We start from the raw sequence: 23,798 nt of genomic DNA on the forward strand, positions 1-23,798 counted from the left end.
AGGTGATGGCGGCACTGGAGACCCGGGAAGTAGGAAACCAGCCAACCTTGCGCGGGCGTATCGGCTCAAGCGCACGTTTTCAACCGCTCTGGAAGGGCGGGGTGGGCAGGCGCAGATCATCGGGGGACCTCACGTATCATTCGGCATCGTGGTCCAACAACCGCAAGAGTTCTCCGTCGACCGAGGACGGATACGAGATAATGAATGGCAGAGAGATACGGCCGGAATGCACACATGCGTCGTCTTCAAAGTGCCAGCCGGTGCTGCTGCTGCTGCTGCTGCTGCTGCTGCTGCTGCTGCGCTCCTTGCCCTGCCCGCAATGGAAAAGACACCACAAATCACATATATTGATGTGATAATTTGACAGAAAGGGACGAGGTTGGGCGGCCGTTTTGGAGAGGAGAGGGGTTAGGATGGATGCATATGCATGTACGTGGGTGCGGTTTGAGCACACCGATCCGGGTTCTTTCTTTGTACCTCCCCCCTCCCACCCCAGCCGGTCCAGTTAGCTCGGGTTCCGTGTTCCTGGAACTCGGCCCAGCTAGTAGGAAATTGTCGGAAAGTACTGGTACAACGGGACATCAAGGGGGGGAAGGAGGGGAGGGGGACGAGATGCTGCTGGCAGCGGGCGGCGGGCAGGCGGGCGTGATGGAGGGTATGGTGTGGAGATGGAGGAGTTCCATTCGAAAAAAAAACCAAGGTCTGGCTCCGCGAATGAGCTGGGCGAGTTGGACCGCCCCTCACCCTCCCAGGACCGCATCTCGGAGGTGGAGGTCGTTTTCCGCGGATGCAAGGTTGAGAAAGAAAAGAGGGAAAAAAGGAATTGTCGGTCAGCCTTGCAACCGGCCCCCAGCCGATGGCAACGTTGTCACGGTTGGCCGGAGTCGCAGCATGGGAGATGGAGAGAGAGAGAGAGAGAGCCGACAGCGGTGCTGGACTCGAGCATGGGAGGAGGCAGGGGGACGGTTGAACCAGCTTGTCGGAGACGTGTGTTGGCTACGTGAGCAGAGAGAGAAAGAGTTGCTGTTTGTCTGGGCTGGGGCGTGATGCGCATGAGAACGCACCCGTGACCTGTTCTGTCATATGCAGGAGGGACCAACGGCGTCGTCAAAAGTGTTGGTGGTTGTGGTTGTTGTTGCTGTTGTTGCGTACTCCCTAATGCGATACATGGTACTGCCTTCATCGCCCATTGTGTTAGGAAATGTTGATCGATGATCTACGCGAACGCCATGCGGTCGTTACCCGACACAGCAGGCAGGGGAGAACGGGGTGCCATGGCATGGCATGGCATGGCAATTAAAACCACCACGTTGCATGGGGGCCTGAGAGAGAGCACAAAGGGGACAGAACCAACAGGCGATGGGGCTTGCGATGGTCGAGTGCGATGCGGGTGAGCATGCGGGAGTAATGTGCTCCTGCAGGGTGAGGTGGAGATGGATGAACGAGTTGTTGGCAATGAGAAAGACACAAAAGAAAAAGAAAACGATAAACGGGAGTTTCTAGGCAATATTTCTCTCCGATGTTCGGATCGAGAACGCCAGTTTGCTTTCCAAAGCCTCAATATGAAGACGAGCGCCTGGCTACATGGCTCCAATGTTACCCACCATCCAGCCGTGCAGATGCCTCCGTGCCCGGCGCGAGCCTGACGAGCCTTGGATATGGTGTCATTCGTTTTGATAATGCTCGAGTCACCGGGTCTGGAAATGCAATGATGGACGAAGGTCGTCATTAGGCCAGAGGGTCGGCCTTGCTTTATGCGGCCATGACTTTGGGTCGCTCATATGGCTCTATTTACACGACTCCATCGGGGAACGAGGAGGAAAAACAAACGGAGGCCGTGAAGACCAGCCAGGCGCGGCCCGAAACGAGTAGCCAAGATCACGCTTTCATGCCGAGAAAAAACATGCCATTTTTTTCCTGCCTGCTTGCTTGCTGCCCCAAGAAACCACCAGCAAGCTCATTGATGCGCCTGTCCACACCACACACATGCATGTTGATACACAATTAATACCTCGGGGAAAGATCCTCCCAATGTGAAGATGATTCAAGATACGAAGATTTTTCGAGCTGTAGGTAGAAAGTGCTTGAATTCCCCAAAACTTTTGCCAGATACAGAGGAAGTTCCCAGAATCGGCCGTGTACAAATGAAAGAGGGAAAGTAACGTAGGCGGAAAATGCAACTGTCAGCCTTCTTCCATCCGCAACTCTGCAAGGCGAGGCTTCAGTGGCTCTCGTTGTGGCATGTGTTGGGATAATTGCAATGGCTCAGGGTATATTGGTGAAGTAAGGAAGCCAGTAACGACGAGAGGGAAATAAGGCGGATGTTGACTGCTCGCGGGGCCCTGTGCTGCAGGAGACGTCTTGGCGAAAGCTCAGATCAAGTCATGTGGTTGAGCTGGAACGGCCGACAATCACGGCCGACTCAGTACCATCTTCCGCGCTTTAGAAGAAAACGCCCGTCTGCATCGGACGAGTGGGCATCCGCCGAGTCCAGTTTGGGTGACGTGCAGTGGCTAGTGTTCAACCACGGAAGGCCATCCGATGCCTTTTTTCTGAATTTGCGAGTTAGGTGTGATGCCAGCCGTCGTCGACATGAGAGTGTAGAACAAAATGACTCGACGTAATTTGGCTCTGTCATCTTCGAAGAGGATGAATTCGGCGCGTAGGCACTGCCTGGCCTCGTCCGTTTGCCCAGCCCCATTGAATGAATGCAGGCCCCCCGGGGAACTGAAGTCCCTAGACTGAGCCCATCTTCGGCCCCCTATCTGTAACGCCCTGTAGACACCAGGAAGGGCACCAAGGCCTCGGATCGATGCGTTTGGTGTGCACAGGAAAGTGTTCGCTATAGTTGTCCAATTGAGCGGCGTCGCTTTGAAAGATATCAAACGTGGCAGTTTTTGCTCGTCCCATTGCGGGCCAACATAGGTTTTGACGGGAGGGTGACAACAGGAGAGAGCTGCTAACGAGAGCCTGCCGCGACGTAACCAGCGAGGCCCAATCTGCGAGGAGGGATGGTTGGAGCCATCGGCAATCTGGTTTCCTCCATCTTGAAATCATTGGATCGGCTTTTGTGCCGTCCACACGTACCTGTGATGGACAATCAGTACTTGAATATACATACACACGATTGGCCGTTGCAGTTACCGCAACGGCAATTTGCATGCGGAAACTCACATTCTGCAGTAGGCGTGGACGCTGAGTCGGCAGAGCTCCTGCTTAAGCACTTCCACGAACTGGTTTACTTGATTGGCAGTCCAGGGTTCTGGCGCGTACCGGGTGAATGGTGCCATTGTCATCGCTTGGAGGCCGTGGGTAAGCCCGAGATTGAACCAGCGGCCGAGTTCCTCCTCATGTTCATCAGGGCGCACCCATGGGTTGATTGGCAGGTTGATCACCTGCTGGCTGAAGTTTGTGAAACCCGTGGATTCAAGGGCGGCCTTTGTGTCGAAGATGTCGATGGGAGCACCGAACCTTCTCATCGCCTGAGACAGCACGACGCCCCATTGGCGGAGAGGTGAATTCGGCGAAAGAGTATTATCGTCACAACGGAAAACCCATTCGATTTCCACCTGCTCAATGAAGCCTCCAGGCTTCAGGTGCCTGAAACTTCTGTTGTACAGTTGTTGCCAGTCTCGCATGGAGCCGAGCATCATTTGCATGTGGACGAAGTCAAAGTATTGCTCAGGATACTGCCACGGATCTTCGACGTCGGCACGCACGAACTTGACAGTCGGGGGGATGCTAATGGCGAAAGGTGAGCCCACGCCATGGCTACGTTGAGCACCGCAAAACACATACCTGCCGGGTTGAATTAAGGAAAGATCGAGTCCGATGATGCTCTCGGGGGCCTTTTGGGCCCAATGAAGCTTGCTGAGATGGTCCTTGTCAGCTATTTCAGTCGTTTGAGCGTGGGAGGTGTATCACGCAGTGGGTGTCTTACTCGGCAACCTCGATCGCCCAAAACCCAGTGCCTGCTCCGAGATCGATAATGCGAGAGCCTGCTGGTGGGTCGGGAATGCTGTAGAGTGCCTTGTTCCTTGCAATAGAGATCATGTTGTGGAAAATGTCAAGTCTGTCTTGTTCCTCCTGCTCATCTTGTCAGCTTGAAGACCTCAGGGAAAGGAATCATTGGAAACGCACGTCATCCACGGGAAGTAGGTATTTACCACTACGATACCCGCCATAAGTGCGCCCATTTTCAGCATAGTCGCCTGGCACCTCTGAAGTCCCACTATTGCGCATCAGAGTCAGCATCTTAGTACTCAGTACGAAGCACGCATGCTGCGGCCTGCCATTGAGGACCTACATACCTTTGTTGAGACATGGCTACCATGCGTGTGGATTTTGGACAGACGGATGGCGGTGACGAATGGCGTAGCGTTGTATGACCGTACAGCCTGAAGGGTGTCTAAGAGCAGATGTTGAGCAGCAAATACTGGACCAGACTCTGCGCAAGTTATTGGGTTAGCGTCGTTTGAAGCTAGAGCTGCGAGGACTTGGAGAAGGGCTGGTGTATGATGTGACACTGGCGATTCTGAAACATGGAGAAAGGGGAATTGGGCTGAAGAAGTGGGAATGAGACAGCAAAGCAATTTAAAGTAGGTGCAGTAGTGAGTCTGAGAGGGAAACGAAACGAGATGACGGTGGTAGCGCGGCAAGGCGAAGGCAGCTGCAGCAGCAACCTAAGTTAATGGGATGGGAGCAGCACGCACACACGCACAGAGCCAGGCTGGATGTCATTCATCCAGGGAAAAATGGCCACCGAGGGGCAGGCTTTTTATGGGGAATGCGACCCAAACGAGGGCGGGCTCGAGTGAGGGTGTCGAGAGTGAGGGGGAGCGAGAGGCAATAACCCACGACAGATGTAACAGCGAACAGCAAGAAAAGGGGCCGATGGCTCTGGGAACGATGTAGCGGAATTGGTTGCTGCGAAGAAGAAGCTGGGTAACTCGACTTCTTGTATTCCAAGAGCCATGGTACCTTACACTGACACCGCCCTCCCTCTCACTCACACAGACACACCTCGACAACAATACACGATAGAACACTCCCGATTAGGCAAGGATTCCACCACAACTATGGCAGGGGAAAGCAAGTTGCTGTCTGTCTGTTGCTGGCATGACCAGAACAAAACCGGACGGGCAAGACAACGCCATACTCTTGCATTTGGCAGTGCACTTGCACTGATGGCCGGACAACACGCGCAGGCGCGGACGGACGCGCGCGTATACACGATCTCTCTGCTCTCGCCATTACAGCGGCCTCTTTGACAAGGTTGCTGGCGCGGGACCACGACAACTCATGGCCCAGCCAACAGGTCGGCTGAGAAGGATGCGACCAAAGAAAGAAAGTAAGAGGAGAGACAAAAAAAAAAACACATCAAGTCTCGTTCCGCTTTCGAATGATGGGGAGGGTGGGTGACATGGGGTCGAGGTGGTGGTAACTCGCATGCTAGGGCAGGGAGAAAAGGGCCGCGTGCTTAAAGGCTGGCCAGCGTGCGAGTACATGTACCTGCATGGGAGAGGTCGCAATCATGGCCGCCAACATGGCATAGGAGATGAAGAGTGGGAAATTGGTGCAGGTTGCATATGTATGCGTTTGTGTGTTTGTCTCCGTGAGACGGAAGCTCGTCTTGAGGTTTGAGATGGACAGACAGCGATTGAGGCGGGTGGGTTGGGCTGGGATGGGATGCAAGGCAAGACAACGAAGGTTGAGAGCAAGTAGTTGTTGACATACCTTTGCACAGAGACTAGTTGGTCGAGATGCTGGTGAAGTAAGAGAAGACCGGGGGTTCGTTTGGGATTGCACAAGTCGAGGAGGTCGTACAGACGGGGACCGGTGCTGCGGTAATCGGCCTTTTTCGCCCTCGTCGTGTGCAGGTTGGCTCGAGGCGATAGGTTGCGAAACGATGGGCAGCGTCGCAAGAGGCGAGAACCGTTGGTCGGGTCGGGCTGGGCTGGGCTGAGTCTGAGTGATTGATTGTTGGGGTCGAGTTCTCAAAAACGGCTATGTCAAGAAGCCTTGGCACAAATCGTGTATAAGCCAGCCTATGAGTAGGGTCAAGTTTGTGATGAGCTGGACTCGAGACAAGGTCGTTCAACGGGCCCAAGTTTGCGATGATGAGGTGAGGGTGGTGCGGCAGAAGCAAAGAAAGAATGGCAGAAACCAAGGGCAGAAGCTGAATGGTGGTTGAGATTCGGGGGCCGTGTTTGAGGTCGAAGTTGAGGCCGGTCGCGGTCACGGTCACGGTCAAGGTCGAGGTCGAGTTCGAGGTCAGGGTCGAGTTGAAGGTCAAGGCCGACGCAAGGTGATGTGATGAGGCGTGTGTGATGCGAGGTAAGGTAAGGTAAGGTAAGGCGGGCAGGTTAAGGTGTGGTGATGTAGGTAAGGTATGGAGATGCAAGGTGTGTGAGCTACGCTACGGTGCGGTGCGGTGCGGTGATTTGTGAAGATACCCAGTCGGGCAGGTCAAGCCAGCAAGCAGGTCTGGTTGGGTCTGGTCTGTCTGTCGGGTTTCGTTTCGGCGACGGGCGGGAGCGGGAGGAACAGCGATCTGGCGGGATGGGATGCACCCAGTATTAAAAGGAAGGGGAAAAATGTCCAGGCCCCAGGTTCTTGTACAGGATCTGTCTGTAAGTGACGGGACGGGGAGGGGAGGGGAGGTGTCGGTCGGTAAGTGGAATCCAGGGCAGCATAAAAGCAACAGCAGCACCACCACTACTACCACTACCACGACCAGACGGCACCACTACTAAGGTACTAGGTAAGGCACTGACGGGATGTTGTTAGATCCAGCAGGACGAGCGAGTATGGATGGCGTCGGCGTAACACCAAGGGGCGACGGGCCAGAGAAACACTTACGCAGCAGGGTCCTTGGAGGTACTCGACTTGGTAGCCGACTAAAAACACGGGCAGAAAGAACAGAGCCACTGCAAAGCCAGGCACTCCCCGTCTTTGACGATGAGCCCAGGTTTACCACCTGGGTACTAGGTAAGGTAGGGTAGGTAGGCAAGGCAGGTAACTATCCGTTAAGGCAAGGTACCTCAAGGTAAAGAGAGGTACACCAGAGAAAAGGTACCGTACCAGGAACGGAGAGTAGAGTAGCTCCAACCTGGAAGTCGGTCTGTGTCTATGAGCGAGCTGCTGCGCTGCACCACCAAGCCAGGACAGGCCACCTGCTAAGTTTAAAGACAGGTGTGGGCTCGCTGCTGCTGCTGCTGTCCTGCAACGTTGGAAGAGGGGGGTGAACCCTGGACGGCGGAAGCAATCAAAAGACGCCGATGCAAGTGAAGAACAAGCGCAGCTGCACTGCACCACGCCCGGCAGGTCCCCGTCTGTCCACAATTGTTGTATGTATGCGCCTGGGCTTGCCCCTCTCTCCCCTGTGTGGTGTTGGTGCAAAGACAAGACGCGGAAAGGATTGGTGCTGCGTGCTGCGTAGTATTATCTGTCTCTGTATTGTATCTGTCTCTGTCTGTCGTCTCGTCGTTGTGGTCTGGTTGGTATTGTGGATGGTGCCAAAGACAGCAAAAGTATACTGCCTTAGTATGTTAAAGACAGATTGCTCAGTCTAGCCTGTCGTCGTATGATGTTCTAGAAGAGAGGAGAAAGAATGAGAGAGGTAAAACTAGACTGCGGACGCCTCCTCTCCGCGTCTCATCGTTCGGGGGACTTCCCACTGTTAAGTACAATTAGTGGGCATGTTTTTCTTTTCAAATTGTCCATCTTCGATTCCAATGCCTTTCTTTCTCTCCCCTGTCCCCTGTCCACAATCGCTCGCTGCGGTTGCCATTTCAATCATGTCTGTCCTGTCACCGCCCCGGGGCTTGGGTGGGAAGGGGAGGGGGGACAAGACTCTCCCGAGTCTGCCTCCCACCCCTGGTGGCCCTGTGGGTGTCGATGTGATTGATGATGGATGGATGGAGCTTGGACACGACCAGGCTTGTAAATATGCAATGCCTCCAAGCCGTAGTAGTGCAAGACAGGCAAGGTCCAAGGTAGTCGATGGCCTCTCCTCCTCTCTTGTCTCCCCAGTCCTTGTCTCTCTTTTCTTTTGCTCCAAAATACCATCATGGCAGCCCCGTCCAGGCCCGGAAATACGCAAGACGTGTGCGGTAAGGGCTAGTCATCTCAACCTCGCTTGCAATTTCACCTGACCCCGGACTAGAGGTCACGACTATGACACAGCGGCCGACAATTCTGCTTGGTCGAGAAACGCGAGTACGCAGATGGATAGATAGGGTCGTTATAGGTAAGGAACGGGACGGAGACTTCAACAATATTGATTAGGACGGACGAGGTCGAGGAGGGCAAAGTCGTTCACGGAGGGGGGAGCCATGACATGGGGCCGAATCCACCAACAGGATCGGAGGGGCGTAGTGTAATTCAATTCGTTCGTTCGACTGCGGTAAGGGTGTATGTCCTGCCCTGCCCTGTAGACTGGAGGAGTCCAGTCCAGGAGTCAAGGTATGACGACGGCAACATGCAAAGGGGGATGGACGGATGGATGGATGGTTGCTGGTAACCCGTCTCCCGGGGCGTTGATTTTTATTTGGCACTGGAAGGTTGTGTGCATTCTGCCATGTTCCGTCCAATCCGCCAGCCCTCCTCTCGTCGTCCCCTCTCTCCATCCCACCCACCCTACTTTTGCTTCTTCTACTTCGTACGCAGTACCTTGGGTACGGAAAGTACAGTTCCTGAACATGTCCTTCTCCTGCCTCGGAGCTCTGCCCTAAGCCATCCCGCGGCGGTAGAAGGTACAGTCGGTACGCAGGTACCGTACACTGCGTCTGTCTGCACCTTGCTAGAACTTGCCTTACCTTCCGCAGTAGTGATGGCTTGGCCCCCGCTGAGTGCGAGCCTTTTGGCCCTGTGTGGCGTGTCACGCCTGAACCGTCTTAGTGCACGGCACCCTCGAATCCTGTCTTTTCCCTCTCTGTCTCTCAAAGTCCGTTGATGTCAAGGCAAGGCGAGGCAAGGCAGACCGAAGACGCACATGGCTTTCTCTTTGTGTGTCATACGGGGCCATCCGCCTCTCAGTCTCTGTTTGTCTGGTGCACTCATTTCCTTCCTGCGTCCAGACTCCAGCCTCCCCTCCAGAAGCCCGGTTGGGATCAACTGCATAGCCATGCAGACCACCACACTACACAGTACTCCGCGCTACTGTACGTCTACCAGTAGGGTAGCTTGGTGGAGAGGGCCAGGGGAGGGTATCCGCCTGCAGATTTCAGATTCCCACTCTTCATGTTCCGTCACCTCACCTCCTTGGGCTAGTTTACCAGACAAGACCAGCTGCATAGGGCAAGGAAGGCAATGAAGACCTGGCCTGGCTGGGGGTTTCAATCATTTGCTCTTCTCTGCTCTGCTCTGGTCTGCCCTGCTGTGCCCTGCCATGTCCATGGTATATCGAACCCGTGTTTGCGTCAGCAATTGACTGACCCCTCTGTCGCCTTTCCCAACGTAAGGTAAGTAGTAGCAGCCAGCAAGCCTTACGATGGACTCAAAATCACTCGGGACCCGACGCCTGGCTGTGGACGACGGTTTTTAGTGCCCGTTCAGACTGTCTTGGTCCTCCCTGGCAAGGTCAAGGTCCCAGAACCTGCGGCTAGAAACGACCAGGAGCCCCGGCAAGCCCTCTTTGCCCCGGCTGGTTTCTTTTCCTTCCCCCTTCTCGAGAAGTTCTTTCATAAGATTCCCTGTAAGCCATCTTAGGTCGTCCACTAGGGGGGCCCTTGCAACTCTTCCCGCGCCTCCATACCAATCGTGCGTCCCTTCTCTCGACCCTGATTCGGTGAAACATCCTGGATTCCCTTGAGAAGCCAGTGAGTGTCACGGCATGACATGGGATAGGTGGGGAGGGGAAGCAAATGCAGACTGCAGACTGTAGACTGCAAGGCGAGAGAGACTACGGATACCTACCTTAGGTGACCTTACGCTACCTTACTATGTATGTCTCCGTAGGTGTTATTCACTTGCCCATCCCGCTGGACTCCTCCCCTTGCGAGTGACTCGGGCTCGTCTGGCTACCACTACCTAGGTTAACTTTATGGAATTCCTGGGTTGCCCTCCTCCACATGAGTAGCTTCCCAAGACTTTTGTTACTGATGCCAAGCATTGGGAAAGGGAAGTGGGATGAGGCAGGCGCGCTTACGACTCACTCAACAGCGACCTGGCCGTGGTTACTAGGAAGGCAGAGACGGAGCTTCCGACTTGCAGTGGGAAGAGTTTCGGACCGCAGTTGCATGTGTTAGGTTGGATGATTGCCGTCAGGCTCGATGTCTTGCCTCTGCCAACCCAACCGGACCAACCCGTCGTCTCTGCCAGGTTCACCTCTGCAGGCGCGCGCTAGAATGCCTTACGGATTGAGATGATTTCACTCTAATTTTGGAGTGGTTGCCCTTCCTGTCTCTGCCTAAGTCGTCCTATCACAGTTGGCGGGCAGTCTGCCGTAGCGAATGAGAGAGCAGTCGGGCAGTTAAGGTATCCGTAGTTGGGTAGGTTGGTTCAGCCAGCAATGCTCTCCAGCAAAGACATGTCTCTTACTCCTTCCATCAACCACCACTTGACCGATGCACCTCTCAGACAACATCACATCACGCCGCACATCGCTGCGCACTCCAGTCCACGGTCCAGCTCACGTCGTTGTCTCCGGTTTTCCTTGGCCCCTCAATGTCAAGGCTGCAGTGCAGTGCAGTGCAGTGCAGTGCAGCAGCGCGAACACACCGCATCCACGTCACCAATAATGATAGATGCTGCCGCCGCCGCCTCCATGCGCGTTGCGGATACAAACTTTGCCATTACATTAGACATGGACCTGGACCTGGACGCCGCTCTGCTTCTCCAGACCAGCGGGACACCCTGGGAGTCGAGTCTGGATCGACCACCCCTCCGGCAGGCGACGGCCGGATGAAGCAGAAATGCCGCCTCATTCAACCAGACAAAATAGCTCATCGATGCGCGCCATTCCAGGACAATCGCCCGAGAGCCCAACAGGTGCTGTCCTGAGCTAAGTTGCCGATCTCGTCCAACAGATGCGACGCCGCAGAAGCCGTGCATCATGCCAGTCGGTGGTGTTGTGATGGTTGGTGGCTTGCTTGCCCTGGCCAATCGAGTGCAACGTCGACTACGAAACAAACGAAGCACATCCCGTCAACTTGCATCCCGCGGTACCGACTCACCGACCCGGTCGCTTCCCTGATGCCACCTCGGCCCATTCGACCTGTCGAGCCTGACTGGCTCACCACCGTCATCCTTGTGCCTTGTCTCTCGCGGAAGGCCATGAAGGCTTTCCGTCGAGAAAAGCAAGCTGGCGGGAGACGAGGATCAAGAAACGGCCCATGCCCAAGGGACTTCCTTGGTGCAGAAATTGGCAAAGTACTTCGCCATCACCCAGTGTCTCGGGACGAACATTTGTGGAGGCACTTTGCAGAAACAACAGCGACAAAGACGAACCAAACCCAACCATCGCACTGTCAACTTTTACGTATCGTTCTGCCTCGGCCACGACAACATCCCAGTCATTACTTCCGCTGCGTATAGGCTGCGCCGCCGAGTTTCACCAAATAGAGCCGGCATTCGCATCCTTATCTGTGCTGATGGAGAGTCACCACAATCTCCAACCGTATACCACACCCTCAAGATGACGTTCCAAGCGAGTCTCATGCTCGTGCCAATCGCTGATGGGCATGTCTAGACTGAACTGATTGTCATATCGAACGGCATCCCTCTGTCACGACATGAATCCCGACACCGCGACATGCCCGGCCCGACTTGGGTAGTAGCCTCCAGGACAAACCGAGGTTCGCCTACGAACACAAACCAACGGACAAGCCCATTCAACAACACCTCGTACACCTCGGCCTCGTCTACCGCGAGGCGAGGACGAGGTACCTCGCCTTGGGCAATACGTACCTCTTCTGCTCTGCAGGGGTGACGTCGGAGCACCCAGGTTCTCGGAATTCCCACCCACCAATGCCCCACGAGGTGCGATTCGGATTTCCAGGGACACTGACGACTATTGCATCGAGCCCAGCCACTTAGCTTGCGACATCACGCGGAAAACGCGCCGACAAGTTCATTACATGATAATCAACCTCCCTAGGGAGGTCTGAGACCTACATCACAGTCGCTCCATTGCAGTACGAATCTGGAAGACCACTGAGACAGTTCCGGAAACCGCCGTAGCAAGGCCTCCAAGGGGGTGTTCCCCGTGCAAGCTGCAAGGCCGGAGAGAGATCTTCTCCTCATACCCGTCAACCTCCGTATCGGGGCGTCGCTGGGCCCACGAGATCCTGCCAGGTTTTGTTCCTTCGCGGACATTTGCTGTGACAGTCGATGTTACCCATCCACAGAAACGCATGCACCGCTGTTCGTTGGTACCCCCTCGGATCCTTGACACGGGTCCTTGACACCAGAAACAGAGTGTTGGGGAGATGGATCGGAGCTCAATGACACCGAGCTGTGTTCCCAAGAGCCTGGCACGCCTCGGTGCATTGCATCACATCATGCAGCCGCTTGTTTCTGCAGCACGGCAGGCACCTCGTTCGCAGCGACATTCGCGTCCTGTCTGTCTGCGTGGCGCAAGCCACCGAGTTTGCAATGGCCGAGACGAAGATCATGCTCACAAATTGTTGTATTGCGGTATTGCTTCGCTACCAAGTAAATCAAATGGCAAAATCACGTCCGTTGACGACGACCGGCGACGCCTGGAAGTCACGCGTCCCAGCTAGTTGGCGTCGATCGGCGGGAGCGGTAATGCTCCCACGAGGGGGCGAGCAAGTCCTTAAGCGGTTAATGTACATTTATCACGGTCTACGCCATTCGACGTCCCCTTATCCTTTGTTTAAGCTAGCCTCGGACCTGGAGAGTGTTCGATGAGGATGGCCCCTCCTTTGTCCCAAGTTGACCCTCGGCTTCCAAGATTGAAATTGAAGTCGCGATCCTTCCCAGCATGCTGGACCGAAGGGGTGGGTGGTGGCTGTCTAGGGCACCTCCGGATGATTGGCCTTTGCTGGCGACTATTCCACGCCTTTACTCGTTCTGGTCGGCGGTGCATACAAATACAACCCAGGGTCCGTAGTGGTGTTTGAGGCTGACGTCGGGGTTAGATGAGCTGGCAGCGGTGATGATTCTCGTCGACCCTTGACCCCTGAGCCTACGGACCCGACAATCTGGTTCAGGCGCTACCGGGCTTTGCACTTGGAGCAGCCAACGACACCCCGGACACCGCCACTAGCCCGTCACCTGAGTCACCTACCTGGGCGGAAAGGAAGATGAGCAGAACGATGTGGGCCTTGCTTGGGGGCCTTACAACAGGCTTACGAACCCGAGGCACCGCGGACGACGCGCATCGAAGCACCTCCTTTAGACTCCTCCTTTCTATCCGTACCTCATCCATCCCCTTGCCGCGTTCCAGCTCGACCGACAAATGGACCCTTGCCCGGGATAAGACATCATCACACCTCCTTCTCATCTGCTGCGCCGTGATTGCGGCTTGCAGAACCGACACCGTACCGTAGCGACGGGACAGCCAAGTTACGCTCAGGTCGGATACAAAGCTCTACTACGAGAGATATTGGATGGCATAGACGGCGCCAAACTTTAATCGAACATAACCGGTGTCAAGGCACTTTTGCTTGTACCGTAGCTACCTAGGTCTGGTCTGGGGGCACCTTTGCCGGCCACACAGACGGTCGATGTTTTTTTCGAGTCATCTTGGTTTCCCCGCAAACCGAGCGAGCCAGCATTGGAAACCCACGGTCGCGACTCGCGGCTGAGTGTCATCGTCACGCGCTGTTAGATTCACAAAGTCACTTTTCGAGCCGGGCTCACTCGCCTCCTGACTTATCTGTCCAAGGACTACAACTGGACACCTCGTTCTGCCAGCCAGGGGTTCCAAATAGCTGTCTATGCAACACAATAATGGTGTTGGTTACATCGTCCGAGAGGCCAGGCCTTTCAGCTTGACACGCAGCTTACAGCCTTTCCGGGGTGTTAGCAAAACCCTGGCTGCCACAGGGGCTTTCGCGTTGGAAAGCAACCATACCGCCAGTCTGGCCGAATTCGCTACATGCCGTTCTACACCTGTGGTTGGCTCTCAAGACATTGTGAAATGAGCAGGCACGAATGGGTCATTTGTTGCACCGCATTGGAGTAGCGGTTGGCCAATTGCTGGGGCCGAATGAAAAACCCAGTCGAAGTCTCCCGTGGAAGCAGGACACTTGGCCGTGCGAACATGGACCAACCCTGTGATGCTTCCGACAACGTTCGGCAATTACTATTTCCTCAGCCCATGGCTGCAAAGGGACATAGGCCAGGGAAAACAATTGTCGCAGCCAGAGGTTGGAAAGAAGCAATTCGAACGGATCTCACTGCTTTGCACTTTGGGAATACTCCCTGCCAACTAAACTTTTCCGGAACCTGCCGAGGGAATGTCACATTCTGCCAGTCACCCGGTTCTTCTATCAACATACAGAGTACATACTTACTTAGTAACAAGTCAAGGCCCGGCAGCTCTGCTTCAGGTGCGGCAAAGCAACGCCGGCGGTGCCTTCTTGTTAGCCTCGACCGCCGATCGCAATGCAGCCAACGTCCATCTCGTTGTTACCCCAACGTGAGACCGAGAATCTAGGCCAAAGTTCTCTGAACTATCGAATTCTTTCGCGATGTCCTAGCCACCCAGGACCCCGGCTTGGATGACACTAAACATGGCGCAAATCCACCTTGTACCAAACACCGAGTGGCCTTAGACACGATTGCAATCTGCAAGTGTTGTTGATCATACATAGGTTTGGGAAAAGGGTGGTCAACAACAGAAGGAATGCGGCACAGCATGGTCATCCGTCTTACGACCGGGTGAAGTTCCATCACCCAAACCCACAGTTGATTACATTAATTACACTGTTTCCAATTCAAGCAGCTTACAGCCGGCGCAACGAACAGTGAAGAGCAAAATCTCCGACCGAAGCTGGGAAACAAGGCACAGGATCCTGGACGGAATCCTGCAATAGCGGTTCCAAACTCCCGGGTCCAAGTTCGCACTCTGGCGCAACTCCAACATTGACAGGCAGCCGCGAGAACGTGTTGCCAAGCCCAATTGGCTCGTCCGTTTGCTGTGCCTCTTCGCTTAACCCGCTCAATCTCCCTAGGACTTTTGACTCGGCTTCGGAACCTTGGGCCAAACTGTATCGGTCGATGCTGAAGACCACGGGAACAGGGTTATTATGAGGACAATACAAACGGTGATGTTGGTCGTAGGCGCTGACACATCAGATTGCCAACGGGCGGTCGGCCGCCCATGGTCCACGCCGGCCCCTCGTGAGGGCGATTTGCCGCCGCCGCCGCCGCCGTGTGTGTTTAAAACAGAACCGGCCTCGTCACGCAAAGTCGGGGCGGCGGGTTTTAGCGCCTAAACCACGCCGGGGTTGCCACTTGTTGGAGAGAGTGGCAGAGTTGCAGGAAGAACATGTCGGTGTGATCCATGATCCGGGACCAGGCGTCTCGCCCATCACTGGGCAAGCATGTGGGACAGGGCTCTCGTCTGCGAGTTTCCCGTCGAGACCTTCCCTGTCCTGCAGTGGTTCCTCTGCGCTGCACGCGCATCAAGGCCCCTCAACGGGCCGTACCAGTGTCGGTGTGCTTTTTGCACGATACATGGCTCAGAGGCTGGAGACAAAGTTGTGCGCGACGCGCGCTCGATGAAACGATAGCCATGGCATTGTCCACTTGGGTCGATTCCAGCCTGTCCATCGATCGATACGTGCTTGTACGGATACCGTTGAGCAATCGGACACGAGCATGGGGTGCGGAATTTGAAGTCGGTGGGCCATCATGCTCTCCTCCAAAGAAAGGTGAGATGGGGTTGGGACGGGGTTTCGCGCATTCAGCCATGGTCAAGCCCTTGATGAAGCGCTCTTCAAACAGCCATACAATTTGAATGAAACCCTGTCCTCGCGGAACAGCGGCCCCGGTGCAACTATGTCGCTGTCCTTCTGCACAAATACCTGCTGCGGGTTGTCATCACAGCGACGAGGATCTTTGAGCACGCGGAATAAAGCACGCGGTTGGGTCTGGAGATCAAGTGGGCACCGCTCGACGACAATGCTTGTCCATCAGATTATGTACGTATGTGCAGAACCAGCCCCTTCGAGACTGGAGCAAGAAGGCTCGCGGTTCGCCATTTCAACATCCCAACCTCCTCGACTTTACATTGGCCCCCCGGTAATTGCTCGGTGGTCACAACCGAACTTCATCGGGGGACAGCCGCTGTTTCTTGACTCTTTTTAACATTGCAAAGTAGCAGTTTCCTTACGGCCTGTGTGTGTAGCCCGTAATGCAGGATGCAACGTCGGTACTTGGTTGCGTTCCCCACCGCATTCGGAATGAGGCCGAAATAGACGCGTGCCTTTCGACTCTGGCCACGACACATATGTACGGCTCGCCTGCTTCTTCGAAGCAAGCGGGGAAGGAAAGAGGCTCTCTGGTTTGTCGTCGGTTCGTTTGTGGTAGTCTCTCCCGGCTTTGCTTCGGTAACGACGACGGCAACGCGCGAATCTTTCTGCCCGCAATCTGGCTGCCCACCGGCTAGTTTCTTGGGAGGGGGAGTCTCTCGCTCGGTTGATGGGGATGAAAAGAGGTTACCAAGCGAGGTTTCGTGGGCGTCGCCATCGAGTTTAGAGGTGTGTGAGAGGCGATGGGAAAATTCGATGATCAGGCTGTGGTGATCGACGTTCCGTTCCGGTGCGGGACCCTCGCCAAAATGCCTTTCGTGGCTTGCTGGCAGTTCTGGTTTTTGCCACGGGGTGAGAAGGGGGGCTTGCTGCTCCGCGGAGCTATCGCTTGTGCAATTCACGCAATCGTAAAACCGTTTTCCGCGGGATCAAATGTCCGTTTCGTGACATCGTGGCATTTCTTGGCGGCTGCGAAGAGGGCGGTGCCTCGAAAAGAGACCTAAGCATCATGGGAGGAAGACGACGTGCCTCGGTGACGGCTGGAATGAATCAGACTAATGCGAGCAGCAGTGGAACGTTTCTTTGAGTGTGCCATTGAAAGTTGTCCATGCTAGCTAATTCTCGGTTTGGTATAAAAGCGGCATACATCACGCGGTGTCTAAAGCGGAGTGGAAATCTGAGCTTTCACACATCAGGATGCTCAAGCGTGTCAATCATCGGTCAAAATGCCTTTAGTATTGAAGGACAGTGCTGCAAATTGTCTTGGTCATATTGTCACTTGCTTCGTACATACACTGGTGACGGAATAGGTTCGATTCAGCCTGTGTTGTAGCTTGTATTCGTGACGTTCAAGGAAGGTGAAGCCCATCTTCTTATCGACTCTGTCTCATCCAACTTGAACAACTATAGAAAACAGCAGGACCGTGATCTAGGTACGGACTCACGTAGTCGCTCCAAGCAGGCGTCGACTGATGGACTAGAACGAGGCGGTGCGGAACGACGTGCCATTTTTCCTTGATAATCGTTGTTATCATCTACACCGACTACGGAGTTCACACACGGTCAGGACAGCACAAGGACATGCCGTATGGCCTGTATATTAGCAGCAGTAGATGTATATTGTGCATCGTCATCGGGTCGCGACAGTACGCCGTTCCTCGCACCTCGTTCGAGACGCACGACTAGCCAGAAAGCTTCCCATGAGAAGACACTTCTGACGGCAGTCAGATATTCAGGCAAGACCACGGAAAGGAAGACAACGCTTGAGGGCCGCAGCGTATGCTGGTTTCGACATTGCTATCACCGTCGTGTGAGATACCGCGCAGCTTTTTGTGAAAGGCCCAACTCCCCGAGGCAGCAGCCATCCCTCACCAGGCTCAAGATACCAGGGCCTCCCGAGCCTCAACTATACCAGGGATATATCCCACTCGGTGTTCCATTCCTTGATCAAAAGGATTGTGAGCGACTGAATTCTGTAAGTGACCGGGGATCGACGTGCCCCTACGAGCTAGTAGGACATTGGGTGTTGTCTGATACTGGATCGTGGCATCTGCAGCCTGCTTATTTTTGATCCAGATACACGGCCGGTATTTGACCTCCGAGCAGCTGCCCGCGATAGTTCCAAGACTAAACATCATCACGTTTCCACATCTGCTGGCATCATCTATCCATACTCCCCCGTCTCCTCTTGGCCCCATCACCAAGACGGACACGGAGATTTCAGAGGACCGAAGCGCACCCTGATAGCAAAGACAACCAGGACAGAAGAAAAAGCAAGCAAACAAACTCGAGCCGGCACCCGAAAAGCTCTTAGCGATGCCACATGTTTCAAACTCACGTTCAGATAGCGCCCACCACGACGGCACTTGGGGGGCCGCCCGCGCGGGCCCTCCCCGGCCTCTTTCTTCCCATGATGATTCAGAAGAACAGCATCTCGCGTTCCACAAGACTCACCTTCGAAGAAGCGGTGACGGGTTGAAGCGAGAGCGTGAGGCATGTCTCGGCTTCAATGGAAGGGCGGGGGGGATTGGAGAGAAGGCCCGACGGGCGTTTGTTCGCTTCAACACACCACCACCATCAGCAAGAGAGAGAGAGAGAGAGAGGGCTACCTCCGCGGGATGGGATGTGTCGCTGGCTAGACCTGTCTCTTGTCTTAAACCTTAACAGAGTGATGGAATCATATGTGCCAGAAAAGAAAAGAATCGCTAGCTTTTGGAAAACGTCGGTGGGGACTCGCGAGCTCCCTTTCTGAAATGTCACATTCAAGCAAAAGCTTGAACAGCTTAGCAGCCTGCTAAAGACGGACCGGTCTCACCCCGAGGCACGCGAGGAATGTTGTGGCAGCAGTTCTATTCTAGAGAAAACCCATGGGTGCTGTTGTACACTTTTTTTGGTTGTTGTGTTGTCGTAAAAAGGAGGCCCGCATTCCATAGAAAAGCCTCCCTAACGCGAACGAAGAAGGAAAAGAAAACTCTGTGTCCCTTGCACCTCTCCCTAAATGGACGGACCAAACTGCCAGACTGCGTTGCTCGTCGTCCCTTTCCCCGGTTAAGAAAACTTTTAATCATACTCTCGCCTTCTCGCCGCTCGTGACTACGCACCCTTGACCACTTCGTACTTCATAACGCAAAAATTTTAAGAGCGAAGGAAGAGGCTGTGGCCAAGTCGAAGGTGCTGATCGCGAGGTGCAGTCTTTTCCACATTTCTCGTTTCCCGTGCCTGCGCTGTGACGAAGCGAGAACCGCATAGATGATGAAATTGATATGGGCAACTGTCGCAAAAAGAGACCAGAAGTATAGCGACGAGGCTCTGGCGGGCGAGCCATTTTGGCTTCGTGCCAGTCTATAGAATCGCAATTTCCAGCTCGAGGTTCGACATACCCGAGGAAGCTAGTCGGTTTGCCTAGGTGTGTATCTCGGGTGTGTGCGGAAGGGCCGCTTTACCACTCGTACTCGCCGGTAGCCTTGTGGAAAACGTACTCCTTGCCGTTCACCGTAAGGACACCGTCCTTGAGGATACACTTCCACTTGTTCTTGACGCGCTGGACCTTGTCGTACATGCAGAGCATGATGTGGCCCAGACCCTCGTCGTCGACTTCGTCATCATCCTTATCCTCATCAGGGTCGTCGAGATCCGAGTTGATTGCATCTTCGTCGAGCTCATCATCGTCATAGCCATCGTAGGGGGCAACGCCATGTTCCTTGCCCTTGGAGCGCGAGGTGGCCGCGGCCTTGTGTTTCGTAGCCTCTTGGAGAGGCAGCATAAGACCGCCACCCTCCATGCTCTTTGCGTTGGCAGCAATTCGCGCATGGATCATGCGATCAATGTCGACGCGGCCGAGCTCACGCTGAGTGCCGTCAGCGTTGCGCTGCATCAGGACGCCCTCGAAGTCGAAGTCATCATCGGCGCCATCAGTCTGCGAGGGGTTCACGCCAGGCTGACCGTTGCTTGCAGGCCGCTGTTGTTGGCCCTGCGGCTGGGGTGGGCGATAATGTTGCTGGGCAGGCTGGCCGGGCATTTGCGGCATGGGAGGCTGGCCGGCGGGTCTGTTTGTAGCAGAGGACTGAATCGCGTTGATTGAGCCGGCACCCTTCTCGCCGAACTGACCTCTGATGTGCTGGGCAGCGCGGAAGGCAGCCTGGTTGCTACCTTCCTGTTGAGACGGGTTCAAGGCAACATTCTGGACGCCAGGCTCGGGCTTGATGTATGGTTCCTCCTTAATAGCAGGGTTTCCGGGGGCAGGACCAGGAAGCGGAACGCCTTGCAGAGGCAGCTGAGGACTCAGCTGGGCCTGCGAGTACTGGGCGGCTTGCGGTGGGGGTGCGGCAGGTGCGGGTGCGGGAGCAGCGGGGGGTGCAGCATCTGGTTTGGGATCCCATGGGAAGCTTGCGACCTCGAGTTGCGATAACTTCTCCTGCCAGCCCTTCTTAAGTTCCTCCAACACGTTCTCGTCTACACCGCCCTCCTCGAAATCGACGCGCGATGAGTTGATTACCTCATTGATAATCTGCTCATAGACGTTGCCAACGGCGTTGTTGGACATGTTGGCGTTGGTGGGCGGGTTATCACTCGGCTAGCGGAGGAACGTCCGGTGGTGTCTCGGTGAAGGTTGCTGATGCTATAGCGAACTGATGGATGACTGCGGTGTCACGGGTACCGGATCGGAGTTCCTTCTCGATTCTTATTTCTCGGTTGAGTCGATGTCGCAATTGATAAGCACCAAACTGGCTGGGTGTGCTTCCTAGATTCCAGGTTTTGGTTGATTTGCCGATGGAGGATCGCTTGCCTGGTCCACCACTCTCACTGCCCAGAATGGCACGCGCACGCAGGGAAAGGAAACTGCAAGCCTGGTATTTGTTTTTGTGCGATACGCTCTCGTCGGAAATGTGAGGCTCGGGTCGTGGCAGGACGTCTTGTTGGGGCCCTGTTTTCGGCGGTGGTTGTGTATGGGTCTAGGTTGCCTTTGTTCGGTAGATTTCCTTTCGACATTGAGAGAACAGGCGATTGATATTAGTCAGCCTCAGCACGTTAGGCGGCAGCGGCAGCGGAAAGGCTGAGGATCACCCGAGCCCCACTAAACCGATTATCTTGGGTGAATTGGATAACGCGATAAGATGGCATCTGCATGGATTATCGGGAACGCGGGGGAGAAGGAGGGACCCTCCACTTGAGCCCCTGCCTTCTAAGGTATTTTCACTGCGAGGTACCACGACCCAAAAATTGAAGCCTTCACGACACTTTCAATGATGCATATTGAAAAAAACCCCGAGTGTTTTTTTTTTTTTTTTTTTTTTGGATTTTATAGTATTTATTGCGAGAGGCATCTTGTTACTTGACCGATGCTGCAATCTCGAATACGTGAAGCACGTAGCTGTAAACCGTACAATTCCATTCCCCAAACAAAAAATTACAAATCCCCGTTCTCCAAAGCCGAAACAGCTATCAGTGGTGGTATCGTGTGCCGCAATTCATGACCAAGCAATTTCATTTCCCATCGTGGAGAAGCTCTTTCGTGCCACGTAGAGTCGGATGCAAAAAATCCCAAACTCCTCGCTGAAGATGAACCCCAACCCGCTAGGAACCCATGACCGACAAATGCCAGAGGGAGATATACCTACATTTGTTGACGTCGTTGTACCGACATTCGCCAGGCTTGGTCAATGAGACGTTCACCGGATGGTCATCTGCTTGACCATGTCTGCCTTGGCAGAGGAGCCGCTGCTTCCCACGCCAGCGCCAGCTCCGGCCTTCTTCTCGAACACCTTCCAGAACTTCAAGCTCTCGTCGGCAGCTGCGGTAGCAAGCATCTGACCGTCGGGGCTGAGGCAGCTGTGCAAGACCCTACTCTCATGCGCAGGGATCTCAACGTTGCGAACCAAAGTGGGGTAGCTCCAGATGCTGAGAGAGTTGTCAGGGAAACCACTGGAGCTGACAATCTCACGGTAGTGAGGGCTCCAGCGGAGGCTGGTGACCTGGGAGCCAGTGTCGATGCTGTTGACGCGAGCGCCGGAGGTGGAGTTCCAGAAGTGGATGTGGCGATCGTACGAACCACCACCAGTGGCCAGAAGGTTCATGTTCCACGGGCACCAGGCGAGAGCCTTGACGGCGGCCTTGTGGTTGGTCTTGGTGAACTTGGGGACCGACAGAGAACGGGCATCCCAGATGGACACGAGGTTGTCGTTGCCGCCGGTGGCGAGCTGAGCACCATCGGAACGCCACTCGAGACCACAGACTTCAGAGGTGTGCGAGACGAGCTCCGCAACCTTGTGCTCCGCAATACGGACATCGTGGTTGAAGACGAGGCCACTGCGGGCGCCAGTAGAGAGAAGGTGCTTGTTCCAGCCCATGACGCCAACGCGCGTGTCATGGCCAAACATGCTGCGGACCTTCTGACCCTCAGCAACGTCCCAGATCTGGACCTCACCAGTGCCGAGGCCGACGCCAACGTATGCGCCATCGCCAGACCACTTGACGCTGCTAACGTAAGTGTCAGCGCTGGTCTCAAGAAGACAGCTAACGCTTCCCTCGTCGGCAGACCAAACGTAGACATTGCGCTCAAGACCGATGGCGACCTGGTTGCCGGAGCTCCAGTCGAGCAGGTTGAGGTAGTAGTCATCGATAAGTCCGGGGGCGTCGAGAACACGCTCAGGGGCTGTAGCGACACGACGACGGAACTGAGCAGAGGTTGCAGTTGCAGGCTTGAGAGGGCGATTGTACTGTTGGCGAAGGTCGATGGGCTTCGAAGATTCAGGGGGCGCGGGCTTGAACTGAAGAATGCGAGTGTTGAGGCTGACACCACAAGCGTTGGCGAGGGAGTCTTGGTAGGCGACGGTGTTGGGAGAAGGGCGGGAGTAAGTGGCAGGCTCTTCCTCGTCGATGTTCAGACCTTCCAAGGCGGCGATGGCGTCATCCGTAGCGGATGAAAGGACATTGGAGGCCTCGTTGGCGCTCGACTTGGACTTCTTGTCAGGCCTGTCGAGCTTGCTGCTTCCGGCGTTGGCGATGGCAGAGCTGGCGCCGCGGTTGGGAATAAATCTGTCGGCACCGTAGTTGACGGTGGTCTTGGCGGTCTTTTGCCTCAGAGAGCCCTTCTTGGCCTTGGAGCTGGAAGGAGTCTTGATTCCGGTGCCGGTCAACGTGAAGTCAGAGACGCCAAGCTCAAGGGCTTTGCGGGGGGTGGAGACGCCTCTGGCAATGTTGGACTTGGGGGAGTCGCGGTGAGACGACTTGTTGGTGGTGGATCTTGCGAGGTGTGCGGTGAGGTTGCCACTGTAGGTGGACTTGCCAGTTGCCCGGTAGGTGTCATTGCTCGACTGCTTCTCAGGGGTGAACGGGGAAGAGTTCAGGTTTGCTGAGATGGAGGTGGTGGAGTGCTGACGGGGAGAGGGGGTCAAGGGCATGCGTCCGCCAGCGGTACGGGAAGAGAAGAGTCCCTTGTGGGACTTGATAGGAGTCGATACTGATGCAGTGGCCATGTTGGATACTGTATGCGTGTGTGGTGTGTGGGATATCGTAGCGACGATGTGTAAGTCTCCAACGAGGGCAACGAAGTCCGTCGAAGGAAGAGGGATGAGTGTGAGAGCTCCGAATGTCGAACGAGCTCCAAGAGACTCTAGCTAAAGGTTCCTGGATTTGTGTTGTTTGTTAGTATTTTGTCGTTGTTTTAATTGTTCGAAAAGTCGAAGTGGTGCAGTCGCAAGAAGTGCTCGAAGTCGATGGGGCGATCAAATGGCCGATGACAGCGATGAGATCTAGCGGACTTGATTGTTCTTGGAAACAGAGGTTTGATGGGGAGAATCACCAAGCTCAAGAGCTTGGATCGAGAGCGATTGAGGAGGTTTGAGGAGGTTT

At 54.9% G+C, this 23,798-nt stretch overlaps 3 protein-coding genes across 3 annotated transcripts; all 3 read right to left on the bottom strand.

The window, feature by feature from the left end:
* Positions 1–3,170: 3,170 nt before the first annotated feature.
* COL26b_004714 (uncharacterized protein) lies at positions 3,171–4,324 on the bottom strand (the record flags this gene model as incomplete). Its single annotated transcript, XM_053177583.1, has 4 exons — positions 3,171–3,771; positions 3,941–4,086; positions 4,141–4,231; positions 4,311–4,324. 4 exons carry the CDS (start codon positions 4,322–4,324, stop codon positions 3,171–3,173), a joined length of 852 nt encoding a protein of 283 aa, XP_053038476.1.
* Positions 4,325–19,386: 15,062 nt separating this feature from the next.
* COL26b_004715 (uncharacterized protein) lies at positions 19,387–20,490 on the bottom strand (the record flags this gene model as incomplete). The annotated part of the gene is made up of 1 exon (XM_053177584.1): positions 19,387–20,490. One exon carries the CDS (start codon positions 20,488–20,490, stop codon positions 19,387–19,389), a length of 1,104 nt encoding a protein of 367 aa, XP_053038477.1.
* Positions 20,491–21,616: 1,126 nt separating this feature from the next.
* COL26b_004716 (uncharacterized protein) lies at positions 21,617–23,422 on the bottom strand (the record flags this gene model as incomplete). The annotated part of the gene is made up of 1 exon (XM_053177585.1): positions 21,617–23,422. The coding sequence occupies one exon, from the start codon at positions 23,420–23,422 to the stop codon at positions 21,617–21,619; it is 1,806 nt and encodes a 601-aa protein (XP_053038478.1).
* Positions 23,423–23,798: the final 376 nt, after the last annotated feature.

The sequence above is a fragment of the Colletotrichum chrysophilum genome, assembly GCF_026319265.1.
Source record: "Colletotrichum chrysophilum strain AFK26 chromosome Unknown scaffold_29, whole genome shotgun sequence".
NCBI lineage: Eukaryota > Fungi > Ascomycota > Sordariomycetes > Glomerellales > Glomerellaceae > Colletotrichum > Colletotrichum chrysophilum.